The following is a 13,507-nucleotide window of genomic DNA, read 5'->3' as shown; positions in this document are numbered from 1 at the left end:
CATCCATGTTACTTTTGTCAATTTATGCCAAGAATTTTGACATCCCAGTGTTTTACTGGATTTTTTCTGCATGAATACCATTTGTGGCATTTGAATTTACCATCTATGTGTATTTATATTGATACTAATCCAAGTTCTTTGATGTATAAATATCTAACATATATATAAAAAAGACATTCTAAAAAAGTAACTGCATGTATTTTGCATCATGTGGATCCCTATTGATGATCTCAAGCTTTATAGGACTGATAATTGCCATTTAATTTCATAGAGGCACAATGACAGGGCAACAATAAATCCTATTTCCAAATTCCTGCAGAAATCTGTTCTCAGGTTCTCTGTACCTTTATGATTGTCTGTACAAGTATTTAAGTCTCTGTCCACTCTTATTTTACTTATAGTTCCCAAATATCATTTAGTAACATAATTATTTAAAATATCCAGCTTGTTTGTTTATTTGACATACAAAGTCCAGATTTCTGCCATGCAGCCTGATCCATTCTAAGATGTCAAGACCCCTTTTATTTTCAGAAGAATGTCACCTTTGAGTCAGAATAGCCAGAATATTTCTTTTGCGGTGCATTTGAGGTCTGCATTCTGTCCTTAGTATCATCAGTATCAGCACAAAGGGAGTATGTTAACAGTGATTTCATGTGATGGATGTTCTCTTTCAGTTTTGTAATTAAATATTTAAATAGTACCTGGCCCTTATCAACCAATTCAAAGCAAACCTGAGTATATTTCTCTCTATGCATTTAAGTGGAGGAATCATTTTCTTCTTATTGTTCTTTCATCCTGCAGGTATTTGGCAGATACAGTTTTGCTTCATCAGTTTTTTTCTTTCATTGCCTTTTAAAAGCTTGCCAAATCATTTCAATACCATCTAATTTCAACTTTCTACTCTTATCTTTGGCTGTGATCTCAGTAGAATACCTATGAATCATTCTGAGCTGTGACAGCCACTGTCCAGTCAGAAGGACTACTCTCATTTTTTATGTCAGTGCTTACTGACTGCTAATACCAGTAGCTAGCACTTTTAAGCTTTTCTGTAATAAGATTGCCACCATAATCATATTCTCCTGGTTAATAACATAGTCTTCATTGAGATTGCCTGATAGTGTTAAACCATTAAGACTATGTTGAAATAGCTCTTGATTTTTATCAGGTTAAATGAGATAGGCTGGTGGAGGCTTTACTGTGGAAATAATGCCATAGAATTCACGACAACACCTTGACAATATTGAAAAGAAGTGGAGAGAGCTCCACAAAAGTACAGTTTTATTAATTTTTCACCACCTTTCTAGTGAAATTGGATCTCAAAACATACTGATACTCCAAGGATGTTGTGTATTTTCATATCGTTCCAGGTATTGTTGTTGTGGTTACTGGAAAGCTACTGTCAAAAATCTGGGACAAAAAAAGGCAGGATAAAGTATTACAGAAAGGAGTGTAAAACCAACCAACCAACTAAAAAAAAGAGCAACTAACAAAACCAAAACTCAACTGAATTGGCCCAACATACTGAGCCATTTTTGATAGTCTGATCATGATTTGATATAATGAATGTATATGATATCAATTGGCTGATTTATTTTTGCCAGGCTGGTTACATGGCATAGGTTCAAGTTAGTAAAAATTAGGGTCTTCCTAAAATGCCCATTATTGCAAGTGAAATTCTGCACTTATATTATTAAGTTGCAAAACTATACATTGTTTCCATTACAGTATATTGATTTCTGGAATGAATTTCTACTCAAGTTTAAGAGTGGATAAATAAATCTTCCATTGTTTAAGGCACCTTGCAACTTTTCTTTTTTTCTCATGGGCCTTTTTGCTGGATTTGATAAAATGTATGTTACAAAATGTGTGCTTGGGGTGTGACTTCTGTGGGATCTGGAATTATATTGGATTAGCCAAATAATTGTAGGGTTTGTGTACTATGCTTATTTTGTCTCTTAAACCTGTACTCCAGCAGGACAAGATGCCTATTGTTTCTTTACTTCTGTGTCCTCTTGTAACAGAATGAATATTACTGTAGGTTAGACTTCCTGTGGAAGAACAAGTTCAAAAAAGAGCGGGAGGAGATTGAAACCATGGAGAACCTAAATCGGGTGCTTCTGGAGAATGTGCTTCCAGCCCACGTAGCTGAACACTTCTTGGCAAGGAACCTGAAGAATGAGGTCAGCTGTCTCTGTATATCCTCTACTCTGTAAGAAAGCAGTGTACCCTGGAAATACCACTTGATGCTGTTTTGAACAGTAGGTCCTTACAGCGAAAAAATAAATTTACAGACACTTTCATTTCCCCTTTCCTTCCTGTAAGGTTTGATTTACAGCACTGAATGCACTATAAAAACCCTGGAATAAAAAGGAGAAATTTTCTTAAATGGCAATGCACTTTGCCTATTGAAGGATGGTAAAAATAGGTGAGGAGGAGGAAGAACAGAATGGCTGAATCAACATGGGTTTAATTTTAAATCATATGCATTCAGATACTTTTTCCTCCATGATCAGAGTGGAGTTGCAGCCGGGTTCTGAATTTTCTACTGTTCATTGGACAGGTTGTTTATTGGAGTGAAAATTAACCTTTTCCCCGAAATAGCGGCTATATTAATTCTGGAAAGATGTTCTGAACACTAAATTACCTGTTTATTCACTGCTTAATGGACCTAATCCAAGCACCAAAAAAGTCACCCAAAAGATCCATGTTTACTTTTCTGGAAATTAGATCTGCTCCTAATATTCCTTTACAGTAATAATAAAGCAAAAAAAAAAAATATATATATACAAATCTATTTAGAGAAAGTAAGAGCTATAGAGATCTTAAATGTAAGATTTTTAATTACTTGTGCTTGCCAAATAATTGTTTCAAAAAAGACAAAAGAGGGCAGAGGGCAGATTTAGGGATTCATTTTTGATCTCCTGAGCCAAAAAGGACAACATCTTCTTTTTCACTGTGGTTTGCATTAAGCAGTACTAATCAGTACTGCATTTCAATACTTTAGTATTCCCTGCAAATATTCATTTGGTAGCTAACAAAAATTGCTGTGGGGTTCCTTTGAATGCAGTGAAGATTTTGGCTCAAAGCCAAGTTGACTCAGCTCCAGTTCTCAGTTAAGGCATTAAACACAGCAAACCGTCAGGAGATTGCTTTCTTGATTATGTGCTACTCCACCTCAGCTTCCCAGCAGATCAACACCATCTGCTTACTTTTGTATCAGCTACCAGATTTATCTTGTCACCCCTCAAGATTCTTAGGTTGGAATGGTTTTACTTAATTTAATGAAACATGGAAATCGTAAAGTGCTGAGCTCCCCAACTCATCATGTCAGGTGAAGTAAAAATGATTTGACATGGTTTTAATGACATCCATTGAAAAAAAAAACCAAAAAACCAAACTCAAGTTGTTCCTTGTTTTGTTTCTTTCAACAGTTTTCAAAGGAAGGCCCTTTCAAATCTCTGGAAGTATTCAGGAATACAAGTATCTGCCATGTCTTTAGATTTGTTTCAATATTAGCAAGGTTCTGTCGTAGATACAGATGTTAGGGCAGATTAGGCCTTTGTTTTCTCTGTGTGGATACCTAAGTCAACAGATATGACATTGCAATATCAAGTTAGTATAGTTTTATGTTTATTCTTTTCTGTTTAAAAAAGATTCTGAGATTAAGAAAATGTATGAATATTCTATTTCCAAATACTACTTCCCTTAGTATTTTATGCATGCAGCTGTATATGGAGAAAAGGGAAAACAAAGTGCTGCTGAAAAGCAGGCAGGAGAAATGAAAAGGGAAAAAGTGAGTGGATGAATGACAACTGTGAGCAGTTGGACTGTAGTTTCAAATGACCAACAAAGGTCTTTTTATAACGATATATATATTGACTCATGCTAATACACCAAAAGCAAAATTCCTTCAGAGTAAATAATAAAGGTTTTTTTGTCTTACCAGAATCTCCTGAGCTGGGTTCTGCTTGTAGTCTGCATGCTGGATACAAGACAGGTTATTTTCCACCTGAAAGACAGGCTCAAATCTAAAATGCAAAGCAGGAAACAGGGCCAGGATTAAATATATCTGCACCTGGCTTTTGCAGCTTTCTCCTTAATGCTTTTATCCTTCAGATTCCCTATTAGTTAAAAGTGCTTGGGAGCTTTTGTGCTGCAGGCTAACTGGCAAGCCCATCACTGAGCAGAAGTGATGCTTTATTAGCTACAGGATGGAGCTAGTATCTTACTTAGAGCAAAAAGTCTGCCCCAGAGAAGCTGACCACCTTCTATCCAAGGGATAGAACTGGACTGGTTTGCCTTCTCTATCCCAGGAAGATCTTCAGGCACTGAAGATGAGGGAACAGTAAAAGGAACATACTTGCAGAATTTCAGATGGTATTAGAGAGGAAAAAGAAAAGGACTAATGCAAAAGACAGGATGATTTTATTTTTCTTATTTTAAAATAAGAAAAGCTGTTCCTTCCTACAATAGTATTGCCCCTAATTTTCTGGCTACACATTTTGGAGAGTACTGTTTCAAGAGAAGAACTCTTAGGAAAATTAAGGCACTTGATTGTAACATCCTTTATTATTATGATCAAAATAAACTAGATGGGGATGAGTCCTTAAAATTCCCTAAAATTTATTGTGAAAGTCACAATTACTAATTATCTGGTTCTAAATAGTGCCACTTGTTGTTTCCATGATGGTGCTATGTTATTGAGCATTAGTGGGGATGGTTATTGCCCCAGTATTAGATAGGAAGGAGGACAAATGGGTCACTATAATTGAAATGAAGTTACAGGGAAGATGACCTGATAAAATAGAAGTAAATCTGAGTTAACCATGGAATGTAGTCTCTGTACCTTGTTAAGGAAATACCCCATCTGACCATCCAGGAGCCACTCTGGCAGTCACACCTGCACCACCTGAGAAGGGATCAAATTCCCTTCACAGTGGGCAGCTCCAGTGAGCCAACAGGTACCCTACTTGACTCCCCAAACACCACATACTCACAGTCAGACCAGATTTCCTTACTGGCTTGACCCTTGGGTTTCCCACAGCAGAGTCTCAAAAATCTGGATTTAATCATGGTGCGACAAGAGAATAACAGCTGGAGTTCTGAATCAATGTATTCCATCCCTACAGCATACAGTTGTGGTTGATGCTATGGGTACAAAATCCCTAGAAAATACAGGAGGCACAAAAATCTAGTAATAAAAAATTTATCTCCTCCAGCTGCTCATGTTCCTTCCTGTCCATCGTTATTTTCATGTTTGCTCAGAAAATTCCCTCACACCTGTGATGGGATGAAGCAGTCAGCAGTTTTCCCATAGTTCTATTATTTTTCAGTTATACATCAGCAGTAAAGATCCACTATGTCTGTGCACATCTGTGTACAGACACACCACATTCTTCCAAAAGGACACAATGACTGTCAAATTGCAAAACCCAGGCTTAGCTAAGTAAAAAGGGAAATAATATCTTATGCTTCTTGAACTCACAGAATAAATCCTTTTCATGTGAGTATTGAAATCCCTTGTTACTCAAATAATAACTTGAAGGTAGCTTTACATTAAAGTAGATAGCAGCCTCATTTATTGCTATGTCTCCCTTTGTGTATAGATGTTATTTCTTTTTTAAGTGTTAGTTTAATAAATTTTCTTTCTTTCTATCATTTTGGGGGGATATGAATTTGTCCTGAAAGAAAAGATAGCCTAATGTTCAAGGGCAGTGGAGAGGAATGTGAAGGGGGTAGAGGGAGGTGGTCATTTTTAGCACCAGAATCTTTCTGTGGAGTAGAGATGCTCTCATTTCAGTGATCACAGAAGGCAGTGCAGACTCTGCTATAAGTAAGTTTCAGTTCAGATGAATTATTTCTTTTTGGCCCAGCTCCTTGTTACGCAAAAGAAAGGATAATTATTTTATCCTCTTAGGCATATTGTCATTTTAGGTTAGGAACTATCAATCACTGTCATTTTGCATTATGCATTTGTAGTACATTGAGTTTGTAATTTTGGTTCAGTTTTTTAGTTAGTACAATAACAAACAAATAATAAATTGGATATTGTTTTACAAAATACATTTTCAGCCATGCAAGCCAGACTAAATTCTCTTCATAAGAAGTCTCAGAGGTGGGCCCTACCTAATGAATTAGTGAACACTTTGTTTTCACAAAGTTAATGTTCAGGAAGAAAAAAAAAATCATTACAATATTTCCAGCTTTATATGTTAAGTCGCTTTTAGGAACAGGTTTATGCATTGTTTTAAATTAATAAATGCAGCTAAATGCAAAAAACATCCAACTTTCATCTTAAGGCATTCCGACTACTGCAGCACCTCTGTTTTTAGATCCTGGATGCGGCATGTTAATAAGGAAAGTTATTTACAGCTGGGTATGATAATTTTTTTTTCTTATATTGTTTTCTTTTGGGCAGGATCTGTATCACCAGTCATATGACTGCGTCTGTGTCATGTTTGCCTCTGTTCCGGATTTCAAGGAATTTTACACAGAATCTGATGTAAATAAGGAAGGGCTGGAATGTCTCAGGCTGCTAAATGAGATCATTGCGGACTTTGATGATGTATGTACCAACAATAGTGATTGATATGTGGTTTCAATCTTACTAACTCATGATATGCAAGTCAGAAAACATACTTAAAGGGGAGAGTGGAAAAGCTGTCAGAAAATACTTACAGGGACCATTAAAGGAAAAATAGATTTATGTGGGATAAATTAGATATTGATCTCACATCATATTCAATTGGTTTTGATTTCCTATAATGAGAATCCTATGAGTTTTTTTTTTTTTTTTGCCCATTAGCTGCAGCTCTTGAGACAGTTATATTACATGCCATAGATTAACCATAGGTTTTAAATATGAATGTCTAAAGTCAGGTATAACCTTTATGTTATACCTGATCTGCACTGATGATTTGATACACAAGCAAATCAAAGGATTATAAAAGTTGTAATGTTCCACTCTCTGAAGTCAGAAGCAAGTAGAGAGTATGACTACACATGTATTGGGAAAAGGCATCTATAAAGGCCTCACTGAGAACAGTATTTCTCTACAGGGAAGTTATTAGTGATGAAGATGCCAGTAAAAGGTATTAAAATCGTGTCATGACTCAGAGAACACAGTCTGGATTTGTCGATCTGCATCTATAGAGGGTATTTTAGCAGCAAACCCATTTGGAGAGCATTGGGTATCCAGTGCTCAAAATAAATTGGGATATATGTACTAAAATTCTTGGATTTTAGTCCTATTGGCATAGAGTATTCCACTGGCATGGAATGGATGCTTACTTTCAGAAAGCTGCCTAAAGCTTAACTCTTGGCTGGCATGGTGATCCAGTTCCAATATTACAGGAGTGCGAAGTCTACTGACTTTTAAAAGCTGTATGTAAAATAAGATGAAATTTATTCTCACTACTATAAATTTCATTTTTTTATAGTAAAAGGTTATTTTAGTAGACAGAAATTCCTTTTCCTTGGAGTTCTGTAACCCTTGTTTTATCCATCCTTAAGTCCTTCATCCGGTATATATTTGTGAAACCATTTGAAGTCCATACAGAAACTGTTATAAGACTTGATTCTCTGATTGGTGTTAGACTGACAGGGCTGCTGATCTGAATAATGAATGACTGTCCTTGTTTTACAGTTATTGTCAAAGCCAAAGTTCAGTGGAGTTGAAAAGATTAAGACCATTGGAAGCACTTACATGGCAGCAACAGGACTCAGTGCTACACCCAACCAAGAACAGTGTCAGGTACAGGAAAACATTTTTCTACTTAATAAAAAGCATATTCAAATGAAGGCTAAAATTTTTGTTCATTTTTTCAAGCTGCAGGTTATGTATAATAATGTGGCCTAGTTTTTTCTTATTAGCACAGATTGTATTGTACTGGACAAGTATATACTTTAGTATATACTCTGTGAATTTTTCTTCACATTGCAGTTTCAAATGCCACCTCTGTATTTGCTAAAACAGGCCTTCTACTCTGAATACAGTACAGCATTTCATTCCTGTGTGCTGCTTCAGGACTGGATTTACAGAGCATACAAAAGATTGCAAGAATTAAAGTTTTCCATTGTGAGCTGGGAGGGAGGATTTGCCTTACTAACTATACACTTTTTAGAACTCTCAGACTCAGCATTGAGAATAAGTTCCTTTGTTTCTAGTTTACTTAATATGATAGGATTAGGAACTGCAGTCAGTGGAAATCCAGATCAGAGAAGCAATTCATAACTTATTCAAAAATCTTGCCTCTGCCACAATCTTTAGAGTACTATAGGTTAGTGACAGAGAGACAGCAATTAAGAATCAACACAATCTCTGCTAAGGATTAATTACTCTTGCCAAACTCATGTTCCTTCTAAACACAAGCAATTACTACATGAACTATAGGCTGTAAGGATTCTGAGGACAAAGAATTATTTTAAATTAGCTCTGACATTTAATGCAGGGAGATGAAGGAGATGAAGAAAATGCAGAACTGCAGACCGAAGATGTGAAGACATAGAGAGCTCTCAATCACAACTAAAACTAGTGTATGCAGAGGAAGAAATTTATCATTTCAGTTATTTCCATAATCAGGAGATCCACAGTTTAGCATTCCTTTGGTGATTTAGTTAACATTCTCAAAAGAAACCCACCAGAACTCAGCAACCGATTCCCAAAGATGCACAGATCCTGCAGTACCTAGTGAGGCAGTGACTGACTGCTAGACATACTGCTGGGAACCACCCCCAGCTTAAAACAAGCCTCCAAGGAAGACTAAGTGCCTAGGGAAGGGCTCTGAATATATCAGCTGAACAGGAAACCATCTGTTTTAGCTAGGAGTGAACTCCAAAGAAACAGGCTTCATTTATCTAAACAGCTGCTCCAGCAAGCACCACTGCTGTCCCACCCTAGGCTGATGCACGCACTCCATGAATCATCTCTGAAGTTGTCATCTGTCCATCTCTTTTGTCCCTTTATCTCAAGAAATAGGGAAGATTCAGTAATTTCTCATAGAGATCAATGAATCCGTGTCTTATGAAATCACTCACTTCTTAGGATCCTACCTTGGGCTGTGGGGCACCAAAATCAATTTTCTCCTCAGCCTGAAAGGACTCAAAACAGCACTTAAAATAAGGTTACTTTGTTATGTATGAGGAGAGATTAAGTCTACAGACTTGATAAGTGGTATAAGCTCTGTAAGTAAAAGTGCAGAGTGGGGTTGCCCTCTTCCTCTTGGGTTTTAGTCGTTTCAGGTCTGTTAAATGTTCCCAGATGTACTTGCTTATCTTCAAGATGAGCTCAGTGGAAGAATTCTTAAAATTGTGAATTTCACTGGATCGTAAGCATTTTATAGGGGTGCAGAGCTGTGCAACAGTGAAAGAATCTCTGTAGGGCTGTCCACAAGCATTATTTATTATGAAAGGGAATCCAATATAAGAAGACACTTAAAGAAAATGAATTTACAAATTCTAGGCACACACAGATATAAAGTGCCTGGAGGATTAGACAGCAGCTAATCAGTCACTTGATAATCAAAATGTTGGATTAGGCATGGTTTGGATCTATCACCTCTAGACTGCCTTGTTGTACACAAGTGAAATGCATCCTGTCTCTCAGCCATTGTTTGATCTAACTGATGCTGGACAGGGTACCACCTTCTACATTACTTCTCTGCATCTGCCTGCAGAGGACATCCCTAAGGGCTTAAGTGTCTTCAAGTGTTCAGAATATTTTGGTTGTATTCTCACAGCAACCAAGGCTCAGAAGAATGATTTTACACTGTTTGTCTTTTGAATTCAGGAACCTGAACGACAGTATATGCACATAGGAACCATGGTGGAGTTTGCATTTGCCTTGGTGGCAAAACTGGATGTCATAAACAAGCATTCATTCAATGACTTCAAGTTACGAGTAGGTGAGTGTCGCAGCATTCTTAGGAGAGCATCATGGACAAGGGGGAGGATTCAGTGCGAAGTACCAGCTGAGTAAAGTAGTAGTAGAACTGACCAAAAGGGCCATGACAGTAAACAGCACGATCTTTACCCTTTTTAAAAGCAGCCTACATGGTATTGCCCATCACCCCCTACAGTGTTTCATGGCTAGACTTGGAAAAGGGCAGTATTCCTATTTAAAGAATGGTTGAAAAAATGTGTTCACGTGGCTCTGAATGGTTTTATGGCAACTCTGTAAAAATTATTGTAGAGGTTATAAGCCATACATTTTTGGAAATTTACAAATACCAAAAGAGTACACAAGAAAATTCTAGGCTGGGCTTTGCAAAACTACATAAATGGTTTTTCAGAGGACAAGAGCTATAAGGGGTCAGTAAGGCTGGAGTTTGAAATATTTTACATGCCCTAAATTCAAACAAGCACACAAAAATGCACTCTTTCCTTTCAACTGTTAGATAAGGGAGAGTATTTGCCTTTGTTATTCAGGTAAGAGCAAAGATGACTAGTTATTTATCTTGGAAAGAGGTATTCCTTATGTTTCAGTTTCTAATTGCTTCTTCTTGTGCAACCTGGTATTTTTAAAAAGAAACAGACAGCTGCAGTAAGCAGTAGAAAGAATGATAAATGAATTCAGAGCTGGTCAAGAACCATATGTTCCAAAATGTTTATTTCCTGATAGCAGTACACAGCAGTTTCACAATGCAATATGTAACGTGGAAAGTGTGAAATGAAAACAGTAAACAAATATTGAAAACCGATAAATTCTGTAAATGTGTCAGAAGTATTTGATTTCCAACAGCTATTCTCCTGTCTTGTCTTTTTCTTGCTGTACTGCTTGCTTTTCTTTTCGGCTGCTCCTCTCAAGTCTATTTCACAGTGCCACCCACTGGCAAAACTTGCTGTCTTCTGACTTGTAACGAGTTTCTTAGAGCACTGCTTTGCCAGTATGTTTTGTTTTCCTTGCTAGAGCTAAAAATGACAAAGCAAATCAGAAGTATGCTTCCTTCTCAGAGGGTTACAGACTGCACATACCAGCAGCTTCAGTACAGACAGAGAGCTGTTGGGTGCCGGGGCTACATCTGCAAACTGCTTAAAGCAGTACTGAGCCCTTTCAAGTGGGGACCATGAAGCAAAACAAAATGCTTACTTTGGATTTTAATTAGTCTTTCTAAAGATTACAGAGAACTCTGACTCCTTTGCTTCATGAAATGAAAAAATGTTTTAACTCTAAAAAGTAACACAAGCCCCAGAGTGGTATTTGTGCCACCGTAATGCAACATAGGCACCACTGAAATCTTCATTTTCACATCCCTTCTCCAGTTCCCAACACCTGATGATGAAAGCCTCTGATATCCATACTAATTATAGCCACAGAAACATTTTAACAACTACTTCTGACCTAGTCCCCATTGCAAGGATTTGTACCCAAACTGCCCTTTGTAAAAGCCTCCCTTGGCCAGCATCTAAGTCTGAAATTTTTGCAACTCATTAGAGGTCTCATCTTTCATAATCTTCTGTGAGTGCCTGAAATGCTAGTGTGACTTAGGAAGTACACACTGCTCTGATCTTTTCAGATAAGGGAGGGGAGCATCTAGATGACATTTTAGGCATTCCTCCCCTTCTGCAAGTTGAGATGCTTCATTTATGAGACAAGCTCAGATATGCTATTGCAGCAAGTTTTGCACAGATATTGCTTTCTTTCAGAAGAGAGTCTGGTGTGTTATTTTCCATATAACTGCACAGTTGGAACATTTGTCTGTGTTGCAGGTGACTTAATTTGGTTCCTGGTTTTGGGTGAGGCTAGGTGATGAGCCCAGGCTGTAGGATACTTCAGAATGAGGTATTCTCTGTCATTCCTGCTGAACAGTGTTGATTTCATAGAATGATTAAATATTGCTTTGGATATGAGATTAAAAGATAGATAATATCACCCTCTGTTAGAGCATTCACCTGTAGTGAGAGTACTACTCTTCTAGCCATGCCCCAAAAACATTCATGTGCGTCATGCAAGAAAGATGGAACACCAGCAGGAGTGACATAGAGCAGCATACCCCACAATGCTTGGGTGGCCAGAACACATCCCTAAGATATACTGGTAGAAGTTTCCTCAAAGGAGGAGGGATCTGAAGGTGGCTCTTGAGCTCCTGAGGTATTTCTCAACAGCAGTGGTTCAGGAAGGAGGTAAAAAATAAAAGTCCCTTCCTGCCCATTGTATTTTGTAGATAAGTCCTACTGCACTGCCCCAGTTTCTGGACCATGGCGATACACATCTCTTCAATAATCCCTGCTGTCCAGACTGGGCTACCCAGCAGATGGCTTTGTGGATTCCAGTCTTAGTTCCCTAGTGTTTTCTACAAGTTCTATGTCATAAAGTAGAAAACCCCATCCATGGCTCAGTCAATGCAAAGTGCATGGAACCCCAAGCACTTAGAAAAATATATATCTATTATGCTTACTAATAAACGTGTTCCCTGGGGTTGGTGGTTGGAGACAGGGACAACACAGACACCTCCAAGTTCCTCGCGACAAACAGCCTCTTCTATTGTTGTGAGCCTTCCTATATAGGGAGTTCAAGCTCCTGGGTCTAGACAGCTCATTGGTCTGATCCTCCCACAGCCAACTCCTGACCAATGAGATGTCCGCAGCCCAGGGTGGGATGTGATAGGTGAAGTTCCCTGTCAATTAACCCAGGGCCCAGTTTACAGAACTGAGCTGGGTTTCTTATTTATCAGTACAAGCCAGCTTGTACAGTAACATAGATCAGGTTCCATTTGTAATCTTGTAGTGTTTGCATCTTTTCCCAATTTAACTTTTACAGTCATGTTTTCCGGGATCTCCAAGTGGGCTGATAGTGTTGCTAGCCTGTGCTGCCCTGTTACCTACCAGATGAGCCAGCTCTGAGATCCCTCTCCATCCTACAATCACATTTTCATTTGACTGCACGCATATATCCGTAATGATGGCTTCTGTCAAGGAGCTAACAGAAATCAGTTATGATCCACTGAGAGAATTTTATAAATCCACATAACTGACTTGTTCAGGGTTTATTTCTCACTGAGGCCTAACTTGGCTTTCCTGCTCATCAGTATGTACAGTTACAATTATAGGACATTTGATGCTGGTTATCTTGTACTTTGGATTTTACCTCCTGGTTTCTTTCCCTACTAGCAAAGTAAAACTCATTCCCTCTACAGAAATAATATAGGTTACAAACTAACTGCAAGATAAAAAATTACCAGAGTCTAACGAGGGACTATACTGTTCTTTCATATTGTTCTACTCTGTGCTCATTCAAATTATTTGAATACAAATATTTATATTGCAGATCTTAAGGACAATTCTATGGTCAATCCAGCCTTCAGAACAAGGCTTCAAATCCTTTCAGCTCATTTGCTTTAGTTTATTCTACATTTAAGAAGCAAAGAATACATAAAAGTAACTTGATTGGGCCATCAACTATTGCAGAGGAGAGGCCCTTTTCACTACAAGTAGAAATTAAAAGAAATTCTTGTATATGTTTTCTCAGAAGCTGCTGCTCACCCACAGAGTGGTTCCATGCTACATAATA

At 37.8% G+C, this 13,507-nt stretch overlaps 1 protein-coding gene and 1 long non-coding RNA gene across 2 annotated transcripts in view; one reads left to right on the top strand and one right to left on the bottom strand.

The window, feature by feature from the left end:
• The window catches only part of LOC132331574 (uncharacterized), a 30,289-nt gene that overhangs the window by 7,212 nt on the left and 9,570 nt on the right, over window positions 1–13,507 (bottom strand). The window contains exon 2 of the long non-coding RNA XR_009487627.1: window positions 3,944–4,028. This is a non-coding gene — a long non-coding RNA (uncharacterized LOC132331574). The remainder of the gene's footprint in view (window positions 1–3,943; window positions 4,029–13,507) is intronic.
• The window catches only part of ADCY2 (adenylate cyclase 2), a 205,016-nt gene that overhangs the window by 186,219 nt on the left and 5,290 nt on the right, over window positions 1–13,507 (top strand). Inside the window, exons 20-23 of the mRNA XM_059855000.1 lie at window positions 2,022–2,180; window positions 6,419–6,565; window positions 7,646–7,753; window positions 9,788–9,902. Of these exons, the coding sequence (XP_059710983.1) occupies window positions 2,022–2,180; window positions 6,419–6,565; window positions 7,646–7,753; window positions 9,788–9,902 (529 nt within the window). The remainder of the gene's footprint in view (window positions 1–2,021; window positions 2,181–6,418; window positions 6,566–7,645; window positions 7,754–9,787; window positions 9,903–13,507) is intronic.

This window comes from Haemorhous mexicanus, chromosome 1 (assembly GCF_027477595.1).
Source record: "Haemorhous mexicanus isolate bHaeMex1 chromosome 1, bHaeMex1.pri, whole genome shotgun sequence".
Taxonomy (NCBI): Eukaryota; Metazoa; Chordata; class Aves; order Passeriformes; family Fringillidae; genus Haemorhous; species Haemorhous mexicanus.
This window is presented reverse-complemented; position numbering and strand designations above follow the sequence as displayed.